The 25,133-nt window shown below is 35.0% G+C and overlaps 2 protein-coding genes across 2 annotated transcripts; one reads left to right on the top strand and one right to left on the bottom strand.

The window, feature by feature from the left end:
• The first annotated feature begins 380 nt into the window (after positions 1 to 380).
• Positions 381 to 7,844, top strand: LOC109005631 (CRM-domain containing factor CFM9, mitochondrial). The gene is made up of 4 exons (XM_035694906.1): positions 381 to 617; positions 3,582 to 3,864; positions 4,959 to 5,360; positions 6,252 to 7,844. Exons 1-4 carry the CDS (start codon positions 544 to 546, stop codon positions 7,521 to 7,523), a joined length of 2,031 nt encoding a protein of 676 aa, XP_035550799.1. The 5' UTR covers positions 381 to 543; the 3' UTR covers positions 7,524 to 7,844.
• A 3,523-nt stretch (positions 7,845 to 11,367) lies between these two features.
• On the bottom strand, positions 11,368 to 13,778 carry LOC109010179. The gene is made up of 2 exons (XM_018990926.2): positions 13,405 to 13,778; positions 11,368 to 12,971 (listed from the first exon to the last, which is right to left on the bottom strand). The coding sequence occupies exons 1-2, from the start codon at positions 13,465 to 13,467 to the stop codon at positions 11,886 to 11,888; spliced, it is 1,149 nt and encodes a 382-aa protein (XP_018846471.1). The 5' UTR covers positions 13,468 to 13,778; the 3' UTR covers positions 11,368 to 11,885.
• Positions 13,779 to 25,133: the final 11,355 nt, after the last annotated feature.

Genomic DNA, 25,133 nt, shown 5'->3' on the forward strand with positions numbered 1-25,133 from the left:
GAGGTTCTCAAACCCTTGAGCAAGTTTGTACCAGAAAGAAATCACTAAAGAGATTACTTCACTTGGGAGTATGAGCTCCAAAAAGGTTTTATCACAGCGGATCGGCTAATGTGATTTTGAAAAAAAAGTTTGAATACCAATCAAACGCTCCTTTAACATGGTACTGGATGGACACGGTGAAGGGGTATATATATGGGATGTTTATAAACGACTTGCCGTTTTCTCTCGTCAAGCGGTACATTACCCACCTATGGCCTGACCAATAAATCAAGAGAAGCCGTTTAATTCCGTAATGGGACGGCAGAAATGTGGCTGTCGTCTTAGAATTGGCGTTTCTTTTGGGGGCAGATACTTTTCGGTAAATAATTTGGAAGAAAAACATGAAGTGTTAAACCCATTACCCATCTTTCCCCAGACCCAAACCTAAAACCCTGAAAGCCTCGCCTTCTCCATTTTCCGTTCTTAGAGGAACTCATGGAATAAAACCAAGCAAGCAAGAAAAAACACCCTGTGGATGAGACAGATTTTCTTTGATTGACACCAATGTTTGCTGCGAGGACTCTTCGGAGGCATTGCTTGAAGACCCTCTCCTCTCTCCTCCACTCCAATCCTTCTAAGTATGTTCATCTCTCTCTCTCTCTCTCTCTCTCTCTCTCTGTGGGAGACTCAAGAGTCTCCCTTTGTTTGGCGAGAAAGTGAAGAAAATAAATTAAAAAATAAGAAGGAATATTTGGGGGTCATGGTTCTTCGAATTATGGTTTTTGACTCAACTGTGCCAAACGGGTGTTTTAGGTTAAGCTTAGTAAAGCATTAATCGGTGTATCCATTTCCACCCGGTGAAGCTTTTTATTATTCCGATTAAGTTTTTGGTCGTCGGCTGACCACCCATTTTGCTCCAATATGATACCAAGTAGCAAAAATGTATTGTATTTGGTTTTCTGAGAGTAAAAACATTCTTGATTTCGTTTCTCAGCAGCCGAGCTGAGTTTTTCTATTTTGTTCATTTATCGGATTTTTCTTTGGAGTTGGAAAAAAACTGCTTCATTGCTCATATGTTTTCGTTTTTTTTTTTTTTTTTGATAAGTAAAACAAGAATTTATTAATATACCAACTGTCGAATACAGAGAAAATGCCCTAATTATGTAGGCATATTAGAAACTAGGAAAACATGAAGGTCCATGCCATTAAAGTCTATTGCAATGGCCCAAGTACAAAGAGTCCTAAAGAAAAACATTTTAAGCTCCTCTAAAGTTCTCTCTTTGTCCTCAAATGTCCTCTCATTGCGCTCTTGCCATAGACACCACATAATACAAATGGGGATCATCTTCCAAACTGCTTTGATTTGTCTCACCCCATGAATCGAAGCCCAGCAAGCCAATACCTCCAAAACTGTTTGCGGCATAACCCACATTAACTCCATCTTTTTAAACACCTCGTCCCAAAGAGTCCTGGCTATCTCACAGTGTAAAAGTAAATGATTTACCGACTCACCCCCACTTTTACACATACAACACCAGTCTGCAATAATAATCCTCCTCTTTCTTAGATTATCCGTGGTGAGAATCTTACCCAACGATGCTGTCCACACAAAGAAAGAGGCTTTGGGAGGAGCCTTATGACGCCAAAGCTTTTTCCAGGGAAACTGTATCTCTGAAACTTGTGTGAGAACCTTATAAAAAGAGCGAACAGAAAACACCCCATTCCTTGCAGGACACCACCACAACCCATCTTCCTGCTGGATGTTTGGACGAATAGAATAAAGGAGGCTATAAAAATCAACAAAACTCTCCATCTCCCAATCCTGTGCCGCTCGGTTGAAATTGATATTCCAATGGATGTTTCCACCTGAAACTTCCATAACCTCCGCCACTGTGGCATCTTTAGTACTTGCAATTAAGAAAAGAGACGGAAACAGATCTTGAAGAACACTGTTATTACACCACGCATCCTTCCAAAATCCGATCTTAGAACCTGTCCCTAATTGCAATCTAGTGTGACGATGGAAGACTACCCATCCTCTTCTAATATGTTTCCATAGCCCCATACCAGGAGATCCTCCAACTTCTCTAGTACACCACCCATTCCCTAAAACACCATATTTGCTCTCGATCACAGTCTTCCATAAGGCTTCTGGTTCCTTAGTATATCGCCACAACCATTTGCCAAGTAATGCCCGGTTAAACAACCTCAAATTTCTGACACCCAAACCTCCATTGGAGATAGGACGACATACCATCTCCCATTTAACTAGGTGGAATTTAAACTCCTCACCTAAGCCCCCCCACAGAAACTCTCTCTGTAATTTCTCAAGTCGACCCGCTACACTCGCCGGTAAAGGGAATAATGATAGGTAGTAGGTGGGTAGATTTGAAAGTGTACTTTTGATTAAAATGATCCTGCCCCCTTTAGACAAATACATTCTCTTCCACCCTGATAGTCTCCTCTCTACTTTTTCAATCACTATATCCCAAATTGTGCGTGTCCTCGACGCTATACCAAGCGGCAATCCCAGATAAGTCATAGGAAGAGACGCTATCTTACACCCCAGTATATCAGCCAGCACCCCTATATCCTGAATTTCCCCAATTGGTACCAACTCTGATTTATCATAATTCACTTTTAAACCAGACACTGCTTCAAAACACAGCAGCAGTGCCTTCACAGTCCTCAACTGGCCTTGATCAGCCTCGCACATAATGAGCGTATCATCTGCAAACAGCAAATGAGAGATAATTGTACTACTTCTACTGGACGATCCAATCTGGAAACCACTGATGGAACCATTAGACACTGTGGCTGAAATCATCCTACTTAGTGCCTCCATAATTATGACAAAAAGTAAAGGGGATAACGGATCCCCTTGTCTCAAATCACGAGAGCTTGGGAAGAAACCCTCTGGACTGCCATTAATCAACACCGAGAAACGTACCGTAGATATACACCATCTTATCCAAGACCTCCACCTCTCTCCAAACCCACACCTACCCAGTAAATAGAGAAGAAAATCCCAATTCACATGATCATATGCCTTTTCCATATCTAATTTGCACATAATCCCTGGTTTGCCAGCCTTCACTCTACTGTCAAAACATTCATTGGCTATTAAAACCGCATCAAGGATCTGTCTACCTTTGACAAAAGCATTCTGTGGTTGAGTAACAATCTTCCCCAATACTCCACTTAATCTATTGGCAAGAACTTTAGCAATGATCTTATAAATACCATTTACTAAGCTTATAGGCCGAAAGTCTGTGATCTCAATGGCCCCAACCTTTTTCGGGATCAATGCAAGAAAAGTAGTGTTGAGACTTTTCTCAAATTTACCTATTGTGAAGAATTCTTGAAAAACCTTCAAAAGATCCTCCTTAATCACGTCCCAACACTCTTTAATCACGTCCCAACACTCTCACGCCCAAATCAATGAAATGTCTCGAAACCAACTGTTTAATCGCTTTATCTTGCCTGCAGTTTCTCCAAAGAATCTATAGAGCAACTAAGCGGATACTTGTGGATTTCCCAACTTCAATACTTATGGTTTTCACATAAGATTCAGTCTGATTTAAATTTGGTTTTGTATACAGGAATCTCATTTTTTTAAGAGATGTTTCGCCGAATCCTATTTGGAGCAATGTGACTAGTATTCCGTGTAAAGACAATTTATTATTTTCTTCACATGCACCTTTGAATCCTTTCATGGTGTGGTCGTGTTCTATGTCAACATCGAAAGGGAGGAGCATGCGAAGCAAGGTGGAGAGGCGAATGCAAAGAGAGTCCGGTAAAACCCTAAGGGAGAAGCGGAGAGCCCAAAAACTAAAGAAGAAGCTGATGACTGAGGAGGAGAGATTGATTTACAATCTCAAAAGAGTATGTTATCTAGCACTTATGATCAATGATGATACATGGACTGTTGGAATGTGTATCCTTTATATTAAATCTCGGTTGCTACAATTAGCTTTTGGCTCTCTTAATTGTTCTTCTTGGCGTACTGGCTTGGCCTTAATATGTTGAATGCCATTGAATACAATATATTTTGAAGATATATCTGCTATGATTGACAGTGCAAATCCTTGCCGACATGCATGGTAAACAATATTCTTGGATGCTTTTAATGAGCGACCTGGACATGAGGTGCAATTGCATGAATGTACCAAATCATATCAGGAATATGCTGGCAACTTACATTGAAATAGGGCATAATTACTTGGGCTATGCTTTTCCTATCAATAAAATTTTACTTGTAAAAAAAGAAAAAGAAATAGGGCAGAATTCCTTAAAAACTTAGCTTTAGCAGGTAGATCTTCTAGTGGTTTATCTATTCCCTTTATGGCTTATTTAATGTTGGGAGAGGAGAGGAAATGAGATGAAAATGGGTGGGGGGCTCTCCTTTAACCTCTTTGGATGCATCTTTATGGGGGAAGGAGAAAGGATTTGAATGAATATGCAGGGCTTTTGTCACCCTCAAACTTTCTTTTTTCAATTCCCTCAAATTGAGTGAATTTGGAAGGGCGTGATATCCATTTAATGAAATTATGCATAGTTTCTCTTATACTAAATTGTCAAGATTCTGCTATTCCCACACTAAAATCTTTCATCTCCTTTGCATTATTTAAATAAACAAGGAGAGGGATATCTACTTCCCTCTTCCTCCTTTCTTCCGCAAATACTTCCAAATAAAGAATAGAACCGTTATTCCTTCTCCTCTCTGCTCTTCTCCCCTCCCTCCTTCCCTATCTTCTTATCTCCTCTTCCCCAAAACTCTCGAACAAAATTGTAATGTATCATTTAACTGTTTAGCTTGTCCATAATTACATATGAAACTATCATTGGATGATGCATCCCAAGTACAGGAACAAAAGTGAAATTTGAAGTATTTTTTCCAATGTTTCTTCAACTTATAACATCTTATTGGCTTTTTTCAGTCATCTGATTGACAGTCATCTACTATCTAACTAATGCAGGCCAAGAAAAAAGTGGCATTGCTTCTACAAAAGCTCAAGAAATATGAGTTACCGGAGTTGCCACCCCCTCGTCATGACCCTGAGTTATTGACCCCTGAACAGCTTCAGGCATTTAAAAAAGTTGGTTTCAGAAATAGAAATTATGTTCCTGTTGGTGTCCGTGGAGTTTTTGGTGGAGTTGTCCAAAATATGCATCTCCACTGGAAGTTTCATGAAACCGTGCAGGTTTGCTGTGACAACTTCCCCAAAGAAAAAATCAAAGAAATGGCAACCATGCTTGCAAGGCTAAGTGGTGGCGTTGTGATAAACATTCATAATACGAAAACAATCATCATGTTTCGTGGTAGAAACTATCGCCAGCCCAAAAATCTGATACCTATCAACACCCTTACAAAGAGAAAGGTGGGTGGGCGTATTCATGTTCTGTTCTATATGTTTTATAACTTTTTTCATTTCATGCTACTATATGCTTTTCTTTTTCATTCTTTGCTTTTTGGCATGAATCTGGCAGAATAATGAATAATGGCCTTAGATGTACATGGATGCCGCAGATGCTACTTTTCTTAATGAAGAAAAAAAAGGCTTAATGTTTTTCCGGGGAAAACCTTTGGTTGACCATAGTCAATGTTGATCGCTCCATTTTTCAGTCTGCTGAAGGGGTGAGTTAATTCTAGGAACCCAAACTATTTCCCTGGGAGACATTGTTTTGAAAACCTACATGGCAACACCCCGGAAAAGTATTGTCATTTTCCCCAAGCCTCAAATCCCAGCTGTAGTTTGATGAACCTGATTTAACCTCCCCACTAGACTCATATAAAACCTTAGAAGAAAAATTAGGAGAAAAACCTACTGAATGATTATGTTCAAGTTCTAGAATGAGAAAGATTCACTTATAGTATATGAGCTTTAGCAAAAAGAAGCTCAGTAAAGTGCATCAGTACTGATCACGCATGTCATGTGGAGAATGTGACATCTTTTGTACATTACTGTTGGTAAATATTTGCTATGATTATGTAATGGCTTTGTTGCTCCAGTATGTTATGATCAAGGCGGGACTTTCTTGTTTACGTTGTACATGAATTTTGCCGACTTAGTCTAGTGTGCATATATGCACCTTGTCCTTTTCAAGGTGGTTTTTTCTTTCGGTGGAACCACGGCTTTCCTCCACCAAACGTGAGGTTTTAATAAATACACAATTTTCCTCAAAAAAAAAAAAAAAAAAAGATGCACACTTGCAAGCAGGGGAAGAAAAACCAGAAAAAATGTTATAAACGTGTCTTATTTTATGTGCAGGCTTTATTTAAGGCAAGATTTGAACAAGCTCTTGAATCTCAGAAGCTTAACATAAAGAAAATGGAGCAGCAGCTCCGCCGAATGGGGGTTAATCCTGAGGACCCTGTTGCCATGGCCAGCATTCGGAAAGTAGCTTCTACATTTTTCAATGCGATTGACAGGAAGGAAGGAAGTCCTTACGTCTTCCGAGAGGAGAAACAGCAAGTAACTGAAACTCCTGAAAACTGGGAAGAGTCAGAACCCCCTGTCGATAGTGACCAGGAAGAGTTGGACAGATTCATAGCTGAGATCGAGGATGCAGCAGATAAAGAATGGGTTGCTGAAGAAGCAGCAGAGAAGGAAGAGCTCAGCAAAATTAGGTATTGGAACAGAGAAGAATTTGGTGGGAGACTCAGAAGATCTGAAACACTTAGAGCTAAGCCTTATGATGATGATGATGATGATGATGAGGTCAAAGGGACAAGGGGGTGGAAGGAAACAAGGGGCAAACCAAGGACTAATGATACTGATGATGAAGACATTGATATTTCTGATGGTGAAGATGAATGGGATTCTAATGATGTGAGGGATGCTGTTGATGTTGAGAGTGATTCTGATGATTCTCATCATGTGCATGGCAAGGTCAGGGTATCTAGAACAAACAGGTGGAAGGAGGATAAGATTCACGGGGCAAAAAATAATGGCAGTTCTAAGAGAAATCCAGAAGCTAATTTTAGAAGAGAGAGAACTGAAGAAGAATCTGATTCAGAAAATATGTTGAGTGATCTTGAAAATGTGATGTGGCAATCGGATGCTGAGAAAGAACATGACTCGGAGGCATCCAGAGCAGCGAGCAATAATTACCGGAGCAGCAGTGATGAGGAAGAGGATTTATATCACATTAAGGGAAATGAGAAGAAGGGCGACAAAGATGAAAGTGGTGCTGATGAATCTTACGAAACTCGCGGTAGATACACAGTGTCCAGAGTTGCACAGAAGAAGCATAATAGGACTGGCGAAGCCAATAATTATGAATGTTTCCAGAGAAAAGATGCAGCTGACTTTAGGGGAAAGATGACCGAGAAAGAATCTGGATCAGAAGATATGTTAAGTGATTTGGAAAATGCAATGTGGGAGTCAGATGTTGAGGATGACCCGAGAGCATCAACAGCCGAGAGATACAGCCCTGGTGATGAAGAGAACCGTCACCAGATGGAGGATGAGAAATATGGAGCTGATAATAAAAAGAAAAGGACGCGGAAAGCAGCAGATGAGGCTTGGGATAGTGATTAGATCTGTCATTGCTGAACATTGTCCTTGGGAAAGATTAAACATGTGGACTTAAGAGTTCTTTCGATGGTCTAAAAAATGACCTCAACTTAATATGAACGTGCAGTGAATTTATTCTTTTGGTGGCTTTTTACTCTGATTCTCTTGCAAGAAATAAATGCAGAGAGTGCAGCATTGTGTAATTTGCTTTGGCTAGCCATATGAATGAAAATAGTGTAATGTATTTGGGGTGGCACTTTAACGACTGCGGCACTTTTCATCACCTGAAGTGCTTTGATATTGTTTTCTCGGTTTTTGTTCGATGGCATGCTCACTTTACTTGCTTGCCACATCAATGTCTTGCTGGAACACCCTGTGAAAAAAGAAAAATTCTATACATAAGCTTCACATTCATGTATACCATTTAAAAGTATGTAAATTTATTATTTTATTCTCATATTTGAGGATAAAATAGTAAAATTATATATTTTTTTAAGTGGTGTGCAGAGTGTAAAATCACATAATTGAATTTGACTATAAAGTATCAGTTATATAAATATATATATATATATAATTTTAAGGTTACAAAGTGTAAGGTTTGTAATGTTAGATACAAGTTTTAGATATATAAACTTCACAAAATCCCTTTGTAAATAAATACCAATAAAAAAGTTTTAAATTTTTTTTGTAACACTTTATAATAGAGTACCTGCACAAGGTTTGTACAATTTTTTTTTCAGATGGCCTATGTTGTCTCTATCTCATACACAATTACAATACATTATATATATATATATATATATATAAAATATATCCATATATATAAATGGTAAATTTTGTAAGATTTAATTAATATATATATTATACCACCATTTACAAAAGTTTGTCTAATTCATCATCATCTAATCTTGCCTTATTCTTAGAAGAGCGGTGCTACTCTACTGTCTGAGTAGCATCACTCGATTATACTGCTTTTTGTTTTTTAATTTTTTTTATATTTTTTTAATATATTTAAATATATTTAAAAATAAGAAAAATATATCAATAAATTTAAAATTATTTTTTTAATCATTAATTAAAAAAATATTTTTTTTTGCTGCAGCGGTACACTAGAGCGGTATATTTTGGGCGGCAAGCTTTTCTCTTCTCAAAATTCCCTTACAAAGTGAGTCAACGGTGTCATCATAATTCATATGTAGAGAATAAGGACGAATCTAAATGTGCCAGTTGTCCTCTCAAGCATTGCTTTGCTCCGCAAGATTGTGGAACAAATCTTCCACAGAAGCTGTCCTTGTCACCTGTCATCCCTCCTTAACAATGAATGGTACACGCGTTCATTCAATCTACAGCGTATCATATTGTACGATTTTACTGATCTTATCTTTCCAGTAACAAATTGAGGCTGCTAATTTTTTATACCCATAAATAAATCATCTTCGATTACTGGTCCATAAGAAATCGTGCTTAATTATACGATGGTTGGGCACCAGCTAGAAAAATTAGAATCATACGTAATCAATGAAAATGCTTTAATGGCTTGTGATCTTGCTTGGTCGCATTATTATTTATTTTTTTAAAAAAATAATGTTAAATATAATTTTAGAATATTTTTAGCTCTTGGTTAGATTGAAAAAATATTTCATCTCATCTTATTTTATTATTATAATTTTATCAAATTTTTATATAAAATATTATAAATAATTTAACTTTTTCAAATCTCAAAACAATAATAATATTAAAAAATAATATTCTAATAATATTTTTTTAACTTTTAACTTTTATTTAAAATCATGTCATCTTATCTCTGAATTCAAACTAATCTTAAAAAAATGAAATCTGTGATTAAAATCTTTATTTATTTTATATAGATTTATGATTTACTTTTAAATATATATATATACGAGATTTGTATACCTCAAAACTACAAATATATTTCTCAAAACTTAAACCGAATGAGAATGGAGAAATTTAATCATAGAAATTATATATTCTTGGATAGAAAGAAACGCATAAATAAAACAAACCAAGATGCTTAGGGGGAAAGAGTAAGATATGGGTCTGTTTAGAAGACATGGGCTAAAATTATTGTCTTATTCGAGTTGTTAATCAAGTTAACCATAAGTTCAACTACCACGTTCCAAGCTATATAATTGCAGGTTTCAATGTCTTCTTTTGGTTTCATCAGGAGTTGTTGGATGATTTTGGATAAAAGGCGGGTTGGTTTGCTTGTGGGTAAGGGGTTTTGTGTGAATACATTGGTTGGATGTTGAAAGACTAGCAGAAAATAAAAAAGGCCATTGAAGAACATGCAGTATAAATCAAGCTATTTTTCGTCTCAAGTAATTTGGTAAAGAGAAGGAACGCGTCCTGCTAACTAAAATCCTAACTAAATCTACTTGGGTCGTGTCAAGTCAACAGCTTTGGTACGACTGCTTGCCCTATCGTTATTCCATCATGTTGCATTTGAAAGTAATAAGACCAATTCCAAGCTTGCCTTTGAAATTAAACATCTCTCCAGGTTCATTAATGTAGGGAGATGACTTTGGACAGCTTCTGAAATGCAATGAAAAATAATTCAGTATCTAGTGTCGGTAGGATATTCTTTTTGACTATACTTGTCTAAGTTTAGACCATATTTAATAGGAGTACGAGTAATACTACATACAGTCGTAGAGTACGTAAATATCGTGCAATCGCTTTGAAAAAAAGTGGATCTTACTCCCACACGTTGTAACTTGCAACAGTCATTTATTACGATGGCTTCTGTGGCGACCTTCATTGCTTTCTTCTTCTTTTTCGTTTGTATTTTTCTATTTATGAGGGGACTTTTATTGGGACACCCACTTGCCAGACAGTCCGTCCATACGCATTAATAATTCAGAGAAGTAGATGAATGTATGGAAAAAGTCATTTCAAAGCAGAACTAATGTTAACCTATGCAAAAGAATTCTGCTAGCCTGGGAAGGAGACTGGGGATATAGAAAAGCCAAGAAAGTTCTGAGAAGCAACATGCACTATCCGGTTGTACAAAACAGGCCAGAATCAGAGTAATTATTGTTTTCTCATTGCCATGAGAAATTTCCATAAGCAGCTGATACCACAGGCTGTTTCTTAGAAATTACCTTGCTTTTGTACTGTTGTCTGGAGCTGCTGCTGCTGCTGCTGTCATCAACACATTACAACACTAAGCAACAATGAATGGTTGAATCAGATCATTGATCCGTGTGTTGTAAATGAGAAACTCAAGTGAGGAATCCAATATGCCATTGCCCATTTTCTTTTTTCTGTGGGAGGAAAGTGCGCCACCCTTACCCTTATTTGATCTCTCAATATTGAAATTGCATTTTGCACTTTTGATGGTGTCACGATTTTTTTTTTTCTTTAAAAAAGAAGACCATCAACCTAGGATTCTATGAATTTCCCCAATTCGTGAAAAGGTACTCAGCATCCCCAATTATTGAAGGGGAAAAAAAACTGAGTCAATCAAGTAGCCAAGACCCAAATTCATAAGAACCGTACACAAACAATAAATCTCCATCAATATTTTCAGGCACAACTAGAATTACATTTCATCCCCTCCTCGGTATTGGTGGTGAGTATTCGACATGTCACAATTAACTTCCGGGACCAACTGAAAAGATCACCTATTTCAGAATATAAAGAGCTATCACATAATGCCAGCCTATCAAACCCCAAAACGTGTTGAAAGAAAGTCTTTAAAAGAAACTCCTATCGGCCTAGTGTCTAGCAGTGATGAAAAATTAAATAAGAAAAACCATCTACTCTGTGGAGGTTTGCTGCGAGACAAAAAAATGGGAAATACTAGGAAGACAAACTATAAACTATAACTTTATGATCCACAACGGTATGGAAAAAGAATAAATTGGCACTATGATCAACTGAATATCAAACAGTAATCAGATGGTATAACTCAAGGAGTTAACAGATAACCCAAGCTATAAGAACATACGAGTCTAAGAAAGCTGAATTCCTAGCATAGGAAAGCCAGGGAAATGTCATTCTGCTCTTAGTAATATGGTGATCGTGCCATAGAGACAAATGGTACTTAAGCCTGCCATAACCATAGAGATATTCTCCTCACAGAAAGCGTCCTACTTGGAGTTGGAAGAAAGCCAAGTCCCATAAAAGAAAAGAAAGAACAAAAAAAACAAAAGAGGGTAGTGAGAGTTTCCCCTTCAAATCCCGAGGACCCAACAAGTTCTTCCTTTCATCTCTGTAGACACTGACCTACTTTGTTAGATATAATGTATACGTGTGTTGCTGTCTCGCCAAAACCATAAATTGTTGAATTGAGGCCTATTCGGTCCGTACAATGCACAATCTGTATCTCCGGTCTTTACAAAGGAGAACCTCAATTTTCAAGACTTAGCCACTTTCTCTTTGGCAGTTACCAGGCAACAGGTATTTGTACTTCTCAGCATTGTTCAACAGATATGATGGAAGATGGACTGCTGAATAAGAATGAGGAATAGGTCCCATCTTCCCAATTATTTCCTTAAATGTGTACTCCTCAGGAATCATGTCAAACAGGTCAGACCCTTTGCATATTATGTCCTGAATCCTTTCGGAGTTCAAGAAATGAGAAAACCTGACCCGATCATAATGACTGTAAGCCCTCATCTTAAATACAAATTCACTGATGCGGCGGAAGCAAAAGCTACAATGCCACCCAGCATCTGACAAGATGTTATCAGTTTGTCGAAAATGTGCATATTTAGTCTTTCCTGTCTTGTACCTATGGACAGAAGCTCTCCAGCTTTTGTTGTCTACAAGAAATTCGAATGAATATAGGTAGTTCTTGAGTCGAAGGTGAAGGATATGTGGAATTTCATCACACCACCTCAAGAGATTAATTGTGTGGGCACTTGGAATCTCATCAACATCAGACATTATCAACAAATCGTCATCTTCAATGCCTGCAATTTTCAAAAGATTGTCCAGTGCTAATCTCTGATATGCCTCTTCAACAAATGGATTTTCGCCTTTCTTAAATCTTCCTCCAATCTTCCCATAAGTCAGCCGAGGTTCAATAAACTTGAACTGGTCACGGTTCTCCGCAAAAAGCAATTCTTTAGACAAACCTGTGAATGTTGAGTTTGATTCGAGAAGAACAAACTGTGTCACATATGGATACAATTCATTCCATCGAATTGTAAGGATGTCAAGCTCATTACTGAAAAGAACTGCATCATAGACTCGTCTTGGAGATTCGCGAAGTCCCCACCCGTGAAGTTTGCAAAGAGTTGCCATCGATACATTCTCATTATAATAGTGAGGGACATCGTGGAAGGACTTTGGGGGTGATTCCCATATTGGTCTCAGGAAATAAGAAATCTTCTGCCCATGCAAATATACACCAAAGATGCATATTGGGACAACCACAAACAAAAACACATAGGTCCTCAGAAAAATACATCGAGATCTTGACATAATCAGTGCAACACGAGTTCCCTGCAGTGGATTAAAACAAAAAATTCTAAGATACCCCGGATTATTTATACACCCAAAAAAACAACCAAAACTAAATTGTTTACATAAATTGCCATACAATTAGACAGAATTCAGGCATATAACATCAATTATCTTTGCTTGGAAAATTTATATAGTTTAAGAAAGACGGTTCAGATGATAAAAACATAACCTTCGTATAAAGATAGAATCTAATGAAGGCAAAAACCAAGTTAAAATGAACACGACGAGGTCTCATTGCATTGCTTTATCAAAAAGATAATCAAAACACCTAAAATTAAGTTTATTTTTCTAAAAGAATGGGGGGGAAAAGGAAAATGAAAAAAGTACCCGACCACACAATCCTTATTTTGCAGAGAAAAAAAAAGGCAAAATTGCAAAAGGAGGGGAAGAAAATAAGAGGGAAAAAAAGTACCTGGCCACACACGCCTTCGCAGATATCATCAGTCTTCTTAGAACTATAATACCCGTCTGACATGATTATAGAGAGAATATACAGTATATCGAAGAAGAACCGAAAAGAAAAAAAGGCCCAAGTTGTCCAATCTCTGCTTGTCTGTATCTCTCTTGTGCGAGTAAAATTGAGATTGTCGAGACCCAGATCGACCCCTCCACGAACCGGAGGCCAAGATTTCTAAACGAAATTCGGGCAAGCAATTCCCGGAAATCCAACGATATTAAAGTTTCTCTCCGTGTCTTTCTCACTGCCTGTCTGTCTGTCTCCCTCGCTCTCTCACTCTGAACGTCAATTATAGCCGTTTGGTGGTTTTTGCTCTTGAGCCAGTGGCTCTGTTCCAAATATCGGAGGTCATATATATAAAGGAGATTTACATTGACCCATATTGACCCCACAAGACAAATTAACATGAATAAATTAGTCCTATCTTTTTTTTTTCTTTTTTAATTATTGTCCATCGACTCTTAAATTCTTTTAAAAGTAAAGGTTAAATCAAGTACGATTACAGTCTCATATTTTACATAATAAAATAAAATAAAATATAAATATAAATATAGTTGATAGCATTATTCATATATATATATATAATATCTATTCAGGTAAATAAGAATTACGGTCACAACTAAATTTTTTAAAAAATTAATTTAATTTATATAATATGTTAGATCTGATTTATAATAAAAATAATTTTATAATCTAACGTACAATAACAAGTAATGTCAATTTATAAAATTTGATTTTTTGAGATCTCTTAGTGACTAAAATATTTATAATTTTATAACTATTTTATAACAAATTTTACAAATCATGAGTTTGTTATAAATAAATTTAAATTTTATATAAAATTAACTTTCTTGTAAAATAATTGAAATTTAATCATACTCAAACTTCTATGGTGTGATGTATATTCCACTGTTTCGATGAGTGACAGAATGGGTAAGTACACTGGGTAATAAGGTCCACACACGGACACACTAATTTTATCCCAATTTTCTTTCTTTCTTTTTTTACCATTCAAGAATTTCAAAAGATGCGGATAGAATCTAAACATAGATATTACGCCATTCTCTTTACCATTCGTCCGATTTGAGAGAGTTTTTATCCTACGGCTATTAGAAGAGGAAACAGAAAACTTGCGCGAAAGAGTAGACAGACAGTTGCAAACATACCCCCAGGAACCATTCCTTTATGGTTTCACTGTTCCAACTTCCCACGATAAAACGTGGCCACGTCATGCACCATGTTTTTCGGGGAATTTTTTTTTTTTTTTAATATGATTTTTTTTTTTCCAATATCAATCTGGGTTTTGAATTACCGTATAATGTTTTAGAGGGTTGGTACTTGGTTTTCTATCCGCACGTTCATTAAATTTGCAGCGTCGCGCAATATAATTCTTTTTATCAGTTACTATTTATTATATATATTTTATAAAAATAAAATTTTATCAAACATAAGATATATAAATAAATAATAACTGATGCATAACAAAACTCATAACATAAACTTAATTATTATATCCTAAAAATAAAATAAAAAATATAACATCAGCTTTAATTTTTGTAGAATAATCTAACATGATCGCTGTTGATTTTCATAAAAAAATTAAAATTGTCTTTGTGATTCTGAGCGAAGAAACTGCCACGTCAAACCTGTTCGATCGGGCGTTGGTTGCTTAATTAATTAGAGGCTTTTTCATGATCTTAATATATAATTAATATAAAAATGGCTTATTTTGTTTGGGATATATTTAAATTTAAATAGGTACGTAGAAGAAGTGGCTGGTTTCAACGTGCTTGCATGGCGACACACAAAACACACTATTACGTGGATAGTCAAATCAATTAGTATAAAAAAATTTATTTATATATTTGAATTTTAAACTATTATTATAATCTCCCATTAATTAAGGTTGCTATTATTTGCTTGAATTTTTACGTACTAAAATAATCTTATAAACTTAATTATTACGTACTTATTAATTAATCACGATCATTATTCTTTATTTTTCGTGAATTCATTTCTATATCGACATTGATCTCGATGTTTCGAATCCCCCGCTGATCTATCGATCACAGATATTATCCTTTTTTTATTAACACATGAATATCGGATCACTCCATTGCTATATATGGCCACAATACTTTTATAATCATCCATATACATGATGCTGTCACCCGGCCATTCCATTATATATATATATATATATATATATATATTATGATTTGTTTTCTTGTACTTGTCCACCAATGGTCACCCTAAAATGTTTTAAATTAACTCGATCTCTTTCAACCTTCGAAATAATATTTTAAATTAATAATGGCATCCCAAGAAATATTGTTAATTAAGATTTTCCATACATTTCTCTTGAAAAAAAAAACAAATATTTTCCATATATCCTCCACACGTCAAAGCTGCATTGGAACAACTAGTATTTATAAATCAGTATTAATTTGCTTAAAATCTACTCGTGACAGAAATTAAAGCTGGCTCATGATGATCATGGGTGATGGGCTCTTCAATGTGCCATGCATGCACCTTTCATAGCTGGCATGCATGCAGTCTATTGTGATTATCGTCAGTGCATGCATGCGGCCTGTGCCAGCTCTATGATCAGCTGCGCGCATGGTTATAATTGACAAACAAAATACTGAGAATATATTATATAATTTGTATAAACTTTTGCATATTTGGAATATTATGCATAAAATAGATGGAAATTATAGTAAGTTTCATAAAATAAAATAAAATAAAAAAGCCAAAAAACCAGTGGTTTTGTATATACCACTTAATTATCTCCATAAAATTATTAGCTAGCTAGGTTAATGTAATGACGATATTGATGTATATATGTGTTATTTATAGTATCTTATCATCAGTTATCACATGATATATGATATCTGTCATTAAAATCGCTTACCTAAATTAATTATAATCTCCATATATATTAATGCATGCAGACTTTCTCCCGTACGTATATAGTAAAACTCGATATATATCAGTTGCATATATATGGTACCAATCCCATCATGCATGCATGGTACATAAATTATGTAAGAAATATATATATGATCATGATCATGATCATGTATATTCGAGGATTCGAGTCCAGCGAGCACAAAAATTAAGCACGTACGGGTGATTATTCTCGTATATTCGTTCCATAACTGCATGCATGCGCCATGATCATGTGTCATACATATATATATATATATATATATATATATATATGTATGGTTTTCTTAAAGCTAGCGAGGAATCTTATAATCCGGGACTTTTCATGGTTGAGCCGCATTAAATATTATCTAACGTCGATCGAACCCACACTTCAGTACTAATATATATGAACTAATTGTTTATTTCATGATCTATTAATTATTTCCTTTTAGTTTTTTATAATAATCTATTAAGTGTTATAAAATATAGAGATTCTATAAAAATAAATTTATAAACTAACATGATTTTATATGATACGTTTGATTTACCTTATAATAAATATTGTTTTATAATTTAACATAACACATCAAGTCACGCTAGTTAATTTACAAATAATTTATTTTTATAAAAAAATTTTATAATTAAAATATTTCTCTTTAATAATACAGCGCCACACAACCAAGATTCTTAACTGTGAAGTAGTACTTGGATCCATCGATCGTTGGTATATAACATATATCTTGTAAATGGGAAATTGGTGAGGTGTATATATAAGCGCGTAGCTAGAAATAATCGGAAGATAGATAGCTGTAACTATCATTAATAGACAACAAGTATCGACGATCATGTCCACGTACGGTTTTAATTAATATATTCCATTTTAGCCAATTAATATGTTATATGCTGCTGCATATATAGTATAGTACTGTTCTCATATATTTAAACTTGTCCCCATCGATCGTTACAAACAATTAAGCTGCTTAATTAGCAAGAGAACAAACGTGATCTGTCGGAGCAAGATGATCATATATATATATATAAATGCCAGAAAGTTACGTTTCGTACTAGGCTAATATTATTATTATTCTGATACTTCTACTCTAGCTATATATACTTACCAGCTTTATTAATGATCTAGTACTCTCCGCGTGCGTGCATGCAGCCAGCTGATCTCGTTTGTCCCAAAATGTTTCCATAAATTAGTATATGCAGCTTTGTATCTGAAAATAATAATTCGAATTGATCTTGATGAGATTCAACTTTTAAAGGAAAGGAAAAAAAAAAAAAACCAACAAGCTAGCTAGCGTACGTACATGTTGATCTTGATATGGAGATTAAATTACTATTAGACGAATGCTATACATTAGCCACAATATAAGATAATGAATAGTGACTGATGATAAGTAGCTTACAAACTATAAGCCTTATATAATTAATTAACCATATAATATGCATGATCATGATCACTTCCAAACAAAGAGTAACGTTCCTTCCTTGTTCTTTTTTTTTTTTTGTTTAAGCAGTCCTCATATATTCCTTCATGCATGTCCTGTTTTTTTGTTGTTGTTAAAAGACAAAAAATTATTATATATAATACTAATTAAAAAGGAGACATGCAGCATGTACGTACGTACAGAAATCACGTTGCAGCTAGTAGTAGTGTCGACTTTAATAATTATTTGGTCATGAGAAACATCCCCAATTTCCCCATGCAGAAATGGGCTACGAGGATCGAGCATGTCTGTCGTTATATAACACCGATGGAAATTAAAGTTGTAAAGAGTACTACCGGACGATGATGCAGTTCAGTGCTGGGGTTTTGTACGCAGCTTCCAAGAAAGTTCACATGCCATGCATCGAGCATATATATTATTCTCTCTGGCCTATAGAAAAGTCTTGGGGGCATCAATATCATGTAATGGAAATAAATAATTAAAAGCCTCCCACATGATAATTTGTTATTCCCGGTATATTCTATATCGTAATTAATTAATCTTAGCTATAAATAAATCAGACGATCATAATTAACCTAGCTAAGATTTTAATGGTTATTAATCATGTGTTGCCGTACGTAGGTTAAAAAGTAACTTTTGCATATAATATAATAGGGAAATACTTAATTAGACACAAATGAATTAGATAAAAGTAAACTTATAAACTGATGTGATTTAATATGATACGTCAAATTGTAAAATTATTTTTATTGTAAAGTAAATCTAACAGATCCAATAAAACTATATCCGTTTTTATATTTATTTTTATATAATCTCTTTGTGTATATATGTGATTTAATATTGCATGCATTAATCTAAACCGATATATATATATATATGGTCATAACCAACACTGAAATATTGTGAAATTATTTAGAGCATATAAAGTACTAAAGCTGCTTTTGCATGCATGGGATAAGATAAGAAAATCATTGAGAGTCGATCGACTTAACTTTAAATGGCACATCTTTATAAGCCTGCTAGCTGATCAATCAAGCCAAAAACAAGATGGTGGAGTACTTTGATCAACAGTACTGCGCCTGAAGTCACCAAAAGCGAGCGTTAATCTCAACTATATATCTTAGCTAGGCATCTTTAGAAAATCAGGGCATTGGTATTGTAATTAATTAATGATCTATCTTGAAGTACTGGCATGCATGCGCGCGTATATGGCTAAAAAACAAATCGGCCGGATATGTTTGTTCATCAAATTTTGTACAAATCCCACCTATACATACCTGATCAGCTTAATTTCTATCCAGTTAATATAAATTAGTCTGATGATCCCCAATATCACCCACCAAATTGGCAAGGCTTATTTGTCGTCTGCTTTCACTACTTTAATTAGCGTTCTGATCTAGTATTTATATATATATATATATATATATATATATATATATATGCAGTCTGCATCATGTACGTGCATGATATTTTTTCTACATACAGGCCAGATCAACTTCCTCATCATGATATAAATGTGAATTCTATACATATATTGAGAAGCTTCTGCAAACAATTCTTTCTCTTTAACTAACTTCGTTTGGTCAGATGCATGCAGACTGATAAAAAAGTAGTAGTACTAGATCTACAAGTAATTAAAGAGAATAAATTAAAAGATTTACAATTATAATAGTTTTATAATTACTTGACTTGAAAAGCATTTTTCAAAGATTTTTAGGGCATCTTAGGACACTTTGGATCGAGTATACTAGAATTTTGTGAATAGTAATTTAATAATTTGAGTGAAGATGTCTTATTGGGTTTTGGAAATATAAAATGTTAAAGGAGAAAAAAAAAAGTTAATAAAAATATTATACAACTATAAAATGTTTGAATAATTTTTTTAATATAATTATTGTTTTGAAATTTTGTATAGAAATTGTATTGATTTTTGTATTTGAATAATGATTAGATAATCATTAGATGAAAATTTTGAAATCGAAAGTATTTTGCATTTGATCAGTGATGTTTGGGAATTTTGAGAACTCTTATAGTGTCCAAACATGCCCTTATAAATCAATCTATCTTTTCCTTGTTGCTATTTTCACTTAAAGATCAAAATAAAAAAAGAAAGATTAACCATGCAAGATGCAAACCTGGTTATCGTAATATATATGGCAAATGAGCTGATTCAAGGTTGGGCTGAAATCACCATGCTACTCACAATTAATTGCATTATTCTGTATTTCTAATATATATATATATATATATATATATATATATATATATATGAGCATTGCTATTCATAAGCCTACACCACACACCAAGATTTTTTTATTTTTTTTTTTAAGTTTTTTTTAGTTTTATTATTCTTAAAATAATTGAATTATTCTACTCATAATCTACATACCACACATTTGATAAGAGAATAAAATTAAAAAAATTATAAAAAGGATGGTGTGTGGTGTATGAAGCTTAGGAATAGAATTTTTCTATATATATATATATCTTATTATATAACATTAATAATAGTACGTACTACTTATCTAATCTTAGAACTGTACATATATAATTAAAGCTTCAAGCTGCAGTTTTAATGTGCCAGAAGAAGCCTGGAGGACATCGTCCACAGCTGTTGGGGCATGATCACCTAGTGATCCCTAGCTAGCTTTTTTGTATCTATCAGCCTTTCGTCAAAAAACATAAAGCATGCATGAAAAAACCGAAGTCGCTGCACAAAATGTCGAAGCCATTCAGACAGCAATTAGCTGGGCAACGCTGTTCGACTATATATTAAACAATTTCTTGAGCAGTACTAATTAGTCGTATATATAGCTTAAACAATCTAAATTATGTACCCTATCTTGTTCTGTACGTATTTTGTGTATATGCATGCTGTCACACGTCTACAATAGAAATAGGAAGGACCAAATTAGTAGGCTTGGGTTGAGTAATAATTAGATTTTAGTAGTTGGGCTCAACCTATAGCCCAAAGCCATCATCTCGGACCAAATTAGTAGGCTTGGGTTGAGTAATAATTAGATTTTAGTAGTTGGGCTCAACCTATAGCCCAAAGCCATCATCTCGGACCAAATTAGTAGGCTTGGGTTGAGTAATAATTAGATTTTAGTAGTTGGGCTCAACCTATAGCCCAAAGCCATCATCTCTTTTATTTGTATGAGTTTTATTGAGTTGGGTCATGGCCCAATTCATGGAAATAGAAAAAAATCTTTCATCCTTACTCAACATCAGAGAGCTAGTCGTACAATCACAACAACGGTACGACGTTATTTCGCAAACATTCAAAGATATCAAAAACAACCTTAAAGATTTCCAGAATAACTTCGAGCAAGGTTTTGCAAATCTAGAAAACCAACTTTACGCTTTACAAGTAGAGGAAAAATACATGACAACGACGAAAAAAAAAAAAGAGGTATTCAACCCCGCTCAGCTTACTCTTTCTCATGTTTCCAAAAATCCTGTTAAAAATCAGAAACCATTTCCATCATTCTCAGATCCTCCCCTAAGAACCTCATGTCCTTCTCTTCCTCTCAAGAATTTTTTCTCTTCTTCCTTTCTGTCAGTCGCCACTAGCAACAACTACTCACCAACTATAAGAAGATAAGGCCTAGCTATCAGATGGGAGTTTGATCCCGGTGGCATATATTTTCAATGTCTCAACTCCCCTCCTAATCCAAGTAAGTTCAAAGATAGAGAGTGCATCTTGCCCAACAAAAGCACCTTGTCTTCAAAGGAAGGCAACTCGAGAATGGGAAAATCATTCTCACTCTGTGCTCAACTCGAAGCCCAGTGCTCTCCTGACCTTCATTTTTGTCAATCGTGGAGATGGCTTTTTCACTTTAAAGGTCTAGAATGCCTAGAAAGCTAGGGCTTCCACAGTTCTTGTCACAATACATTGAGGAAGCAGTGACAATCATGGACACTCCTCCTGTCTGCACCTCCTATAGTGTCGACAAGATCAACCATATATGGGAGCACTCGTCCTCTCCCTCTCCATCTACTACTTGGACTTGCAAGGTAGTTCTAGAAGACATGCAGAAGCGCTTGAAAGAGCTGGAGGGGTCCAAGTTTGCTAATGATTTCGACAAAATTCGAGTTTATGCCAACGACTTTCACATTACTTTCATTCCTTCCATGATTTGTTTTCCTTTGAAAGTGTAAAATGCAACAAGGATAGTAGCTATTGAAGCAAAAACGACATAAGATATATTTATCAAGGGGACAATGGTTGAAGTTAGCAGCAACAAAGATGCTTTTTGAAGTGCTTGGTTTGCTGTGAGTATTGTTGAAGCAGTGGAGACTAGCCACGAAGTGCTCGTCAAAGACAGGGAATTCTACTCTCATTCCAAATGCTTTTGTTTGGATTTCATTGGATTCACTTGGTCCCAAAACATACCTCCTCTCAATATGTTCAAGCAAGACCCTCTCACCCGTTTGAAGTTGATATGTAAGCTGACAGGGCTTCAAGGCTTCGTCACTCCTTATGACGGCGAGAGGATGGCCTCACTCTCATTCCCATTCCATCTCGAGTGCATGATGGCGCACTAAATTTGGTTGTGTCTCTCTGGTCAATCGAATGCCATTTTTCTCCAGCTTGCAAGTGAAGCATACATGTTTGGGTCCACTTCAGTGAGTGGTGTGGAGATACGGATGAGTGGCAATCATGAAATAGCTAGAGTAGATGTTGCCCGACAGATGTTTGATAAAATGCTTGGGAAGGGAATGGGGTGTGCAACCAATTGGGTGGCATATCAAAGGCAATTGATATGTGGAGTTCTAAGCTTGCAAAAGCCAGAGAGCTTGTGGTTGTATTGGGAGCAGCTGTTAAAGGCAAGAAAGAAAAGGCCCAACGATCTCCTCACAAAGAGACAGTTGATAAAGTTATTCACAATACCCTCTATGACTTGAGTGGTAAATTGCTCACATTGGGAGAAATTACATCTTGGTGGAGGAATCAATTCAGGTGGCATATCTATTTTACCTCTACTGTTGCAGTTGTTGTTTTGCGTGGAGTTATGCAGATTGGCTCTCAGAATGAAGTCACTGAGGATGATATCTATTTTACTTTTGCTGTTGGAGAGTGCTGTAGGCAATTAGGAGACTTGAATTTGCAATTTTGGGAAGTCTTGAGTGACAAGGGCATGGTTGAATTAGCCCTTGGGTGTGGAAAATCATTAAAATTTCTTTGGGTGATAGCTTGTGCAAAAATAGCAGACATTTCATTGAAAGCAGTGGGATTGCACTGCAAATCTTGGGAGACCCGGTCATTGGATTTAGAATACATAAGCAACAAAGGGTTACTTGCTTGGGTCAAGGGATATAATATCAACTATGGGTCTGGGATATGCATCAACAGTCATTGATGGAGTAATTATTGTGAAACATGAAGTGGCTGTTGGTATAAAGAAAATTCTTGTTTTTGACTCAGGTGATGGGACAATCGTGGGCAAAGATACCACACCTTGTGGACAAGGTTCTTCTATGGGGGATAGTTTGCCACATGTCTGCAATAGAGATAAGAAGAACCAAAGTCATAGTAGGCTTGGGTTGAGTAATAAAAGTTTAGTAGTTGGGCTCAGCCTATAGCTCAAAGACATCATCTCTTTTATTTGCATGAGTTTTGTTGAGTTGGGCCATGACCCATTTATTATTAGTTATGATTGTAATTGTGGCTTTATGTTTACTGTTTGGAGTAAGTGGCCTGTGGCCTAAGAGTTGAACACATAAGTCATATATGTAGTAAAATGAGGGACTTGTAATGGCATCCAAAATCTGAATACAATTGTTTTTTATTTTGCTCTCAATCTCTTTTATATTGGAGGCTAGGTCAACCTTGAATCTGACTATTTTCTTTATATTTTTTTTTCATATATTCTAGTTATCCAAACACTATCCATCAGATGTGTTACACATACATGGCCCATAATATTAAACTTAGCTGGCCACATAAATGACCTCCCAATTATATATAATCTCTTATATGAATAAAAAAACGTCGGAGGTATAGTACATGCAACATGTCGTCAAAGTTTTAAACAAAAAATAATAAAGTTTTTCCTCCCACTTTTCTTTGATGGAACATCAAAGCCTTTGGCTGCCTTTTTAATTCTTTGTAAAGAGTTAGTCTATATTCAATTCTCAAATGGGGACTATTTATGTAAGCCTATAGAATTATGTTTAAAAAATATTTAAAATTATAATAATATCATTTTTAAAATGATTTTTTTTTTCTTTTATCCTAATTCATTAATAGAACTGCACACACAGTCCTCTACTCAAAACTACAAATAGAATTTTTCTAATACTTATATATATATATATACCTCCAAGACAGTATCTAGCATTATTACTCTATATACATATGGTTGTTGATGATTGTTACACTTGTGATGAATATCCATGTAAATCAATTGCATCAAGTAAAGGGACATTTAAGTTAAAACTGGTTTGACATTAGGGCTCATGTCCATAGGTTTTAAGCAGCTAAAATTTACAATAAAACATGTTTTGTTCAAATTCTCGTATTCTCACTGAACTCTCGATTAGAATTGAGAATGAAGACTGAGAAAAAAAAAAGAAAAAAGAAGTTTCCGTCACTCATCCATTTTTCCCTTTAATGTTTCGAATCCAAAAGTCTCGCCTCTTTTTGTTCTGCTGTTTCTTCGTTTTCCAATTCATACCCCTTGAGTTTTTAGTTTCATCATGCGATTCATACATGACTTCTCATGGCATTATGATGCAGTTATTGGATCGATTTCAGTTTAAACTAATCAGTCATTGTAATATCCTTTTGGATTCCATACTTGAAAAAAAATGAGAGAGAAAATGAAGAAAAATTAAATAAAATATTGTTATAAAATATTTTTTTAATATTATTTTTATTTTAAGATTTAAAAAAATTGAATTAAAATTTAAAAAAATTGAATTTTTTATTATATTTTATATAGAAATTTGTAAAAATCGTAATGAATAGATAAGTTAAAATGAGATGAAATAAATTGAGATAAATTTAATAATAAAAAAGAAATTACTAAGTGCTTGGACTCTTAATTTCTTTGATATGGATGATAACATAGCTTCTATTTAAAAAAAAAAAAATCTCTTTTTATCTCTATCTATATTTAGTTTTTCATTATGTTAATTTTAGAAAAGATGTATACTGTACTTGACGACAACTTTAATGCGACGTTAATATTAACAGACAAATGTTAAATTCAGCAAAGATCCCGACGTTTGACGTGGCATGCTGACGGGCTAGACGTACAGATATACATACATGAATATATATAAGAGAGAGAG

This window comes from Juglans regia, chromosome 10, assembly GCF_001411555.2.
Source record: "Juglans regia cultivar Chandler chromosome 10, Walnut 2.0, whole genome shotgun sequence".
Classification (NCBI taxonomy): Eukaryota; Viridiplantae; Streptophyta; class Magnoliopsida; order Fagales; family Juglandaceae; genus Juglans; species Juglans regia.

Coding starts and splice junctions, on each gene's coding strand:
- LOC109005631 (XM_035694906.1), top strand. CDS start 544: ATGTTTGCTGCGAGGACTCTTCGGAGGCATTGCTTGAAGACCCTCTCC. Junction 618..3,581: donor CTCCACTCCAATCCTTCTAA/GTATGTTCATCT, acceptor TTTTGTATACAG/GAATCTCATTTTTTTAAGAG. Junction 3,865..4,958: donor TGATTTACAATCTCAAAAGA/GTATGTTATCTA, acceptor TAACTAATGCAG/GCCAAGAAAAAAGTGGCATT.
- LOC109010179 (XM_018990926.2), bottom strand. CDS start 13,467: ATGTCAGACGGGTATTATAGTTCTAAGAAGACTGATGATATCTGCGAA. Junction 12,972..13,404: donor GCGAAGGCGTGTGTGGCCAG/GTACTTTTTTTC, acceptor AATCCACTGCAG/GGAACTCGTGTTGCACTGAT.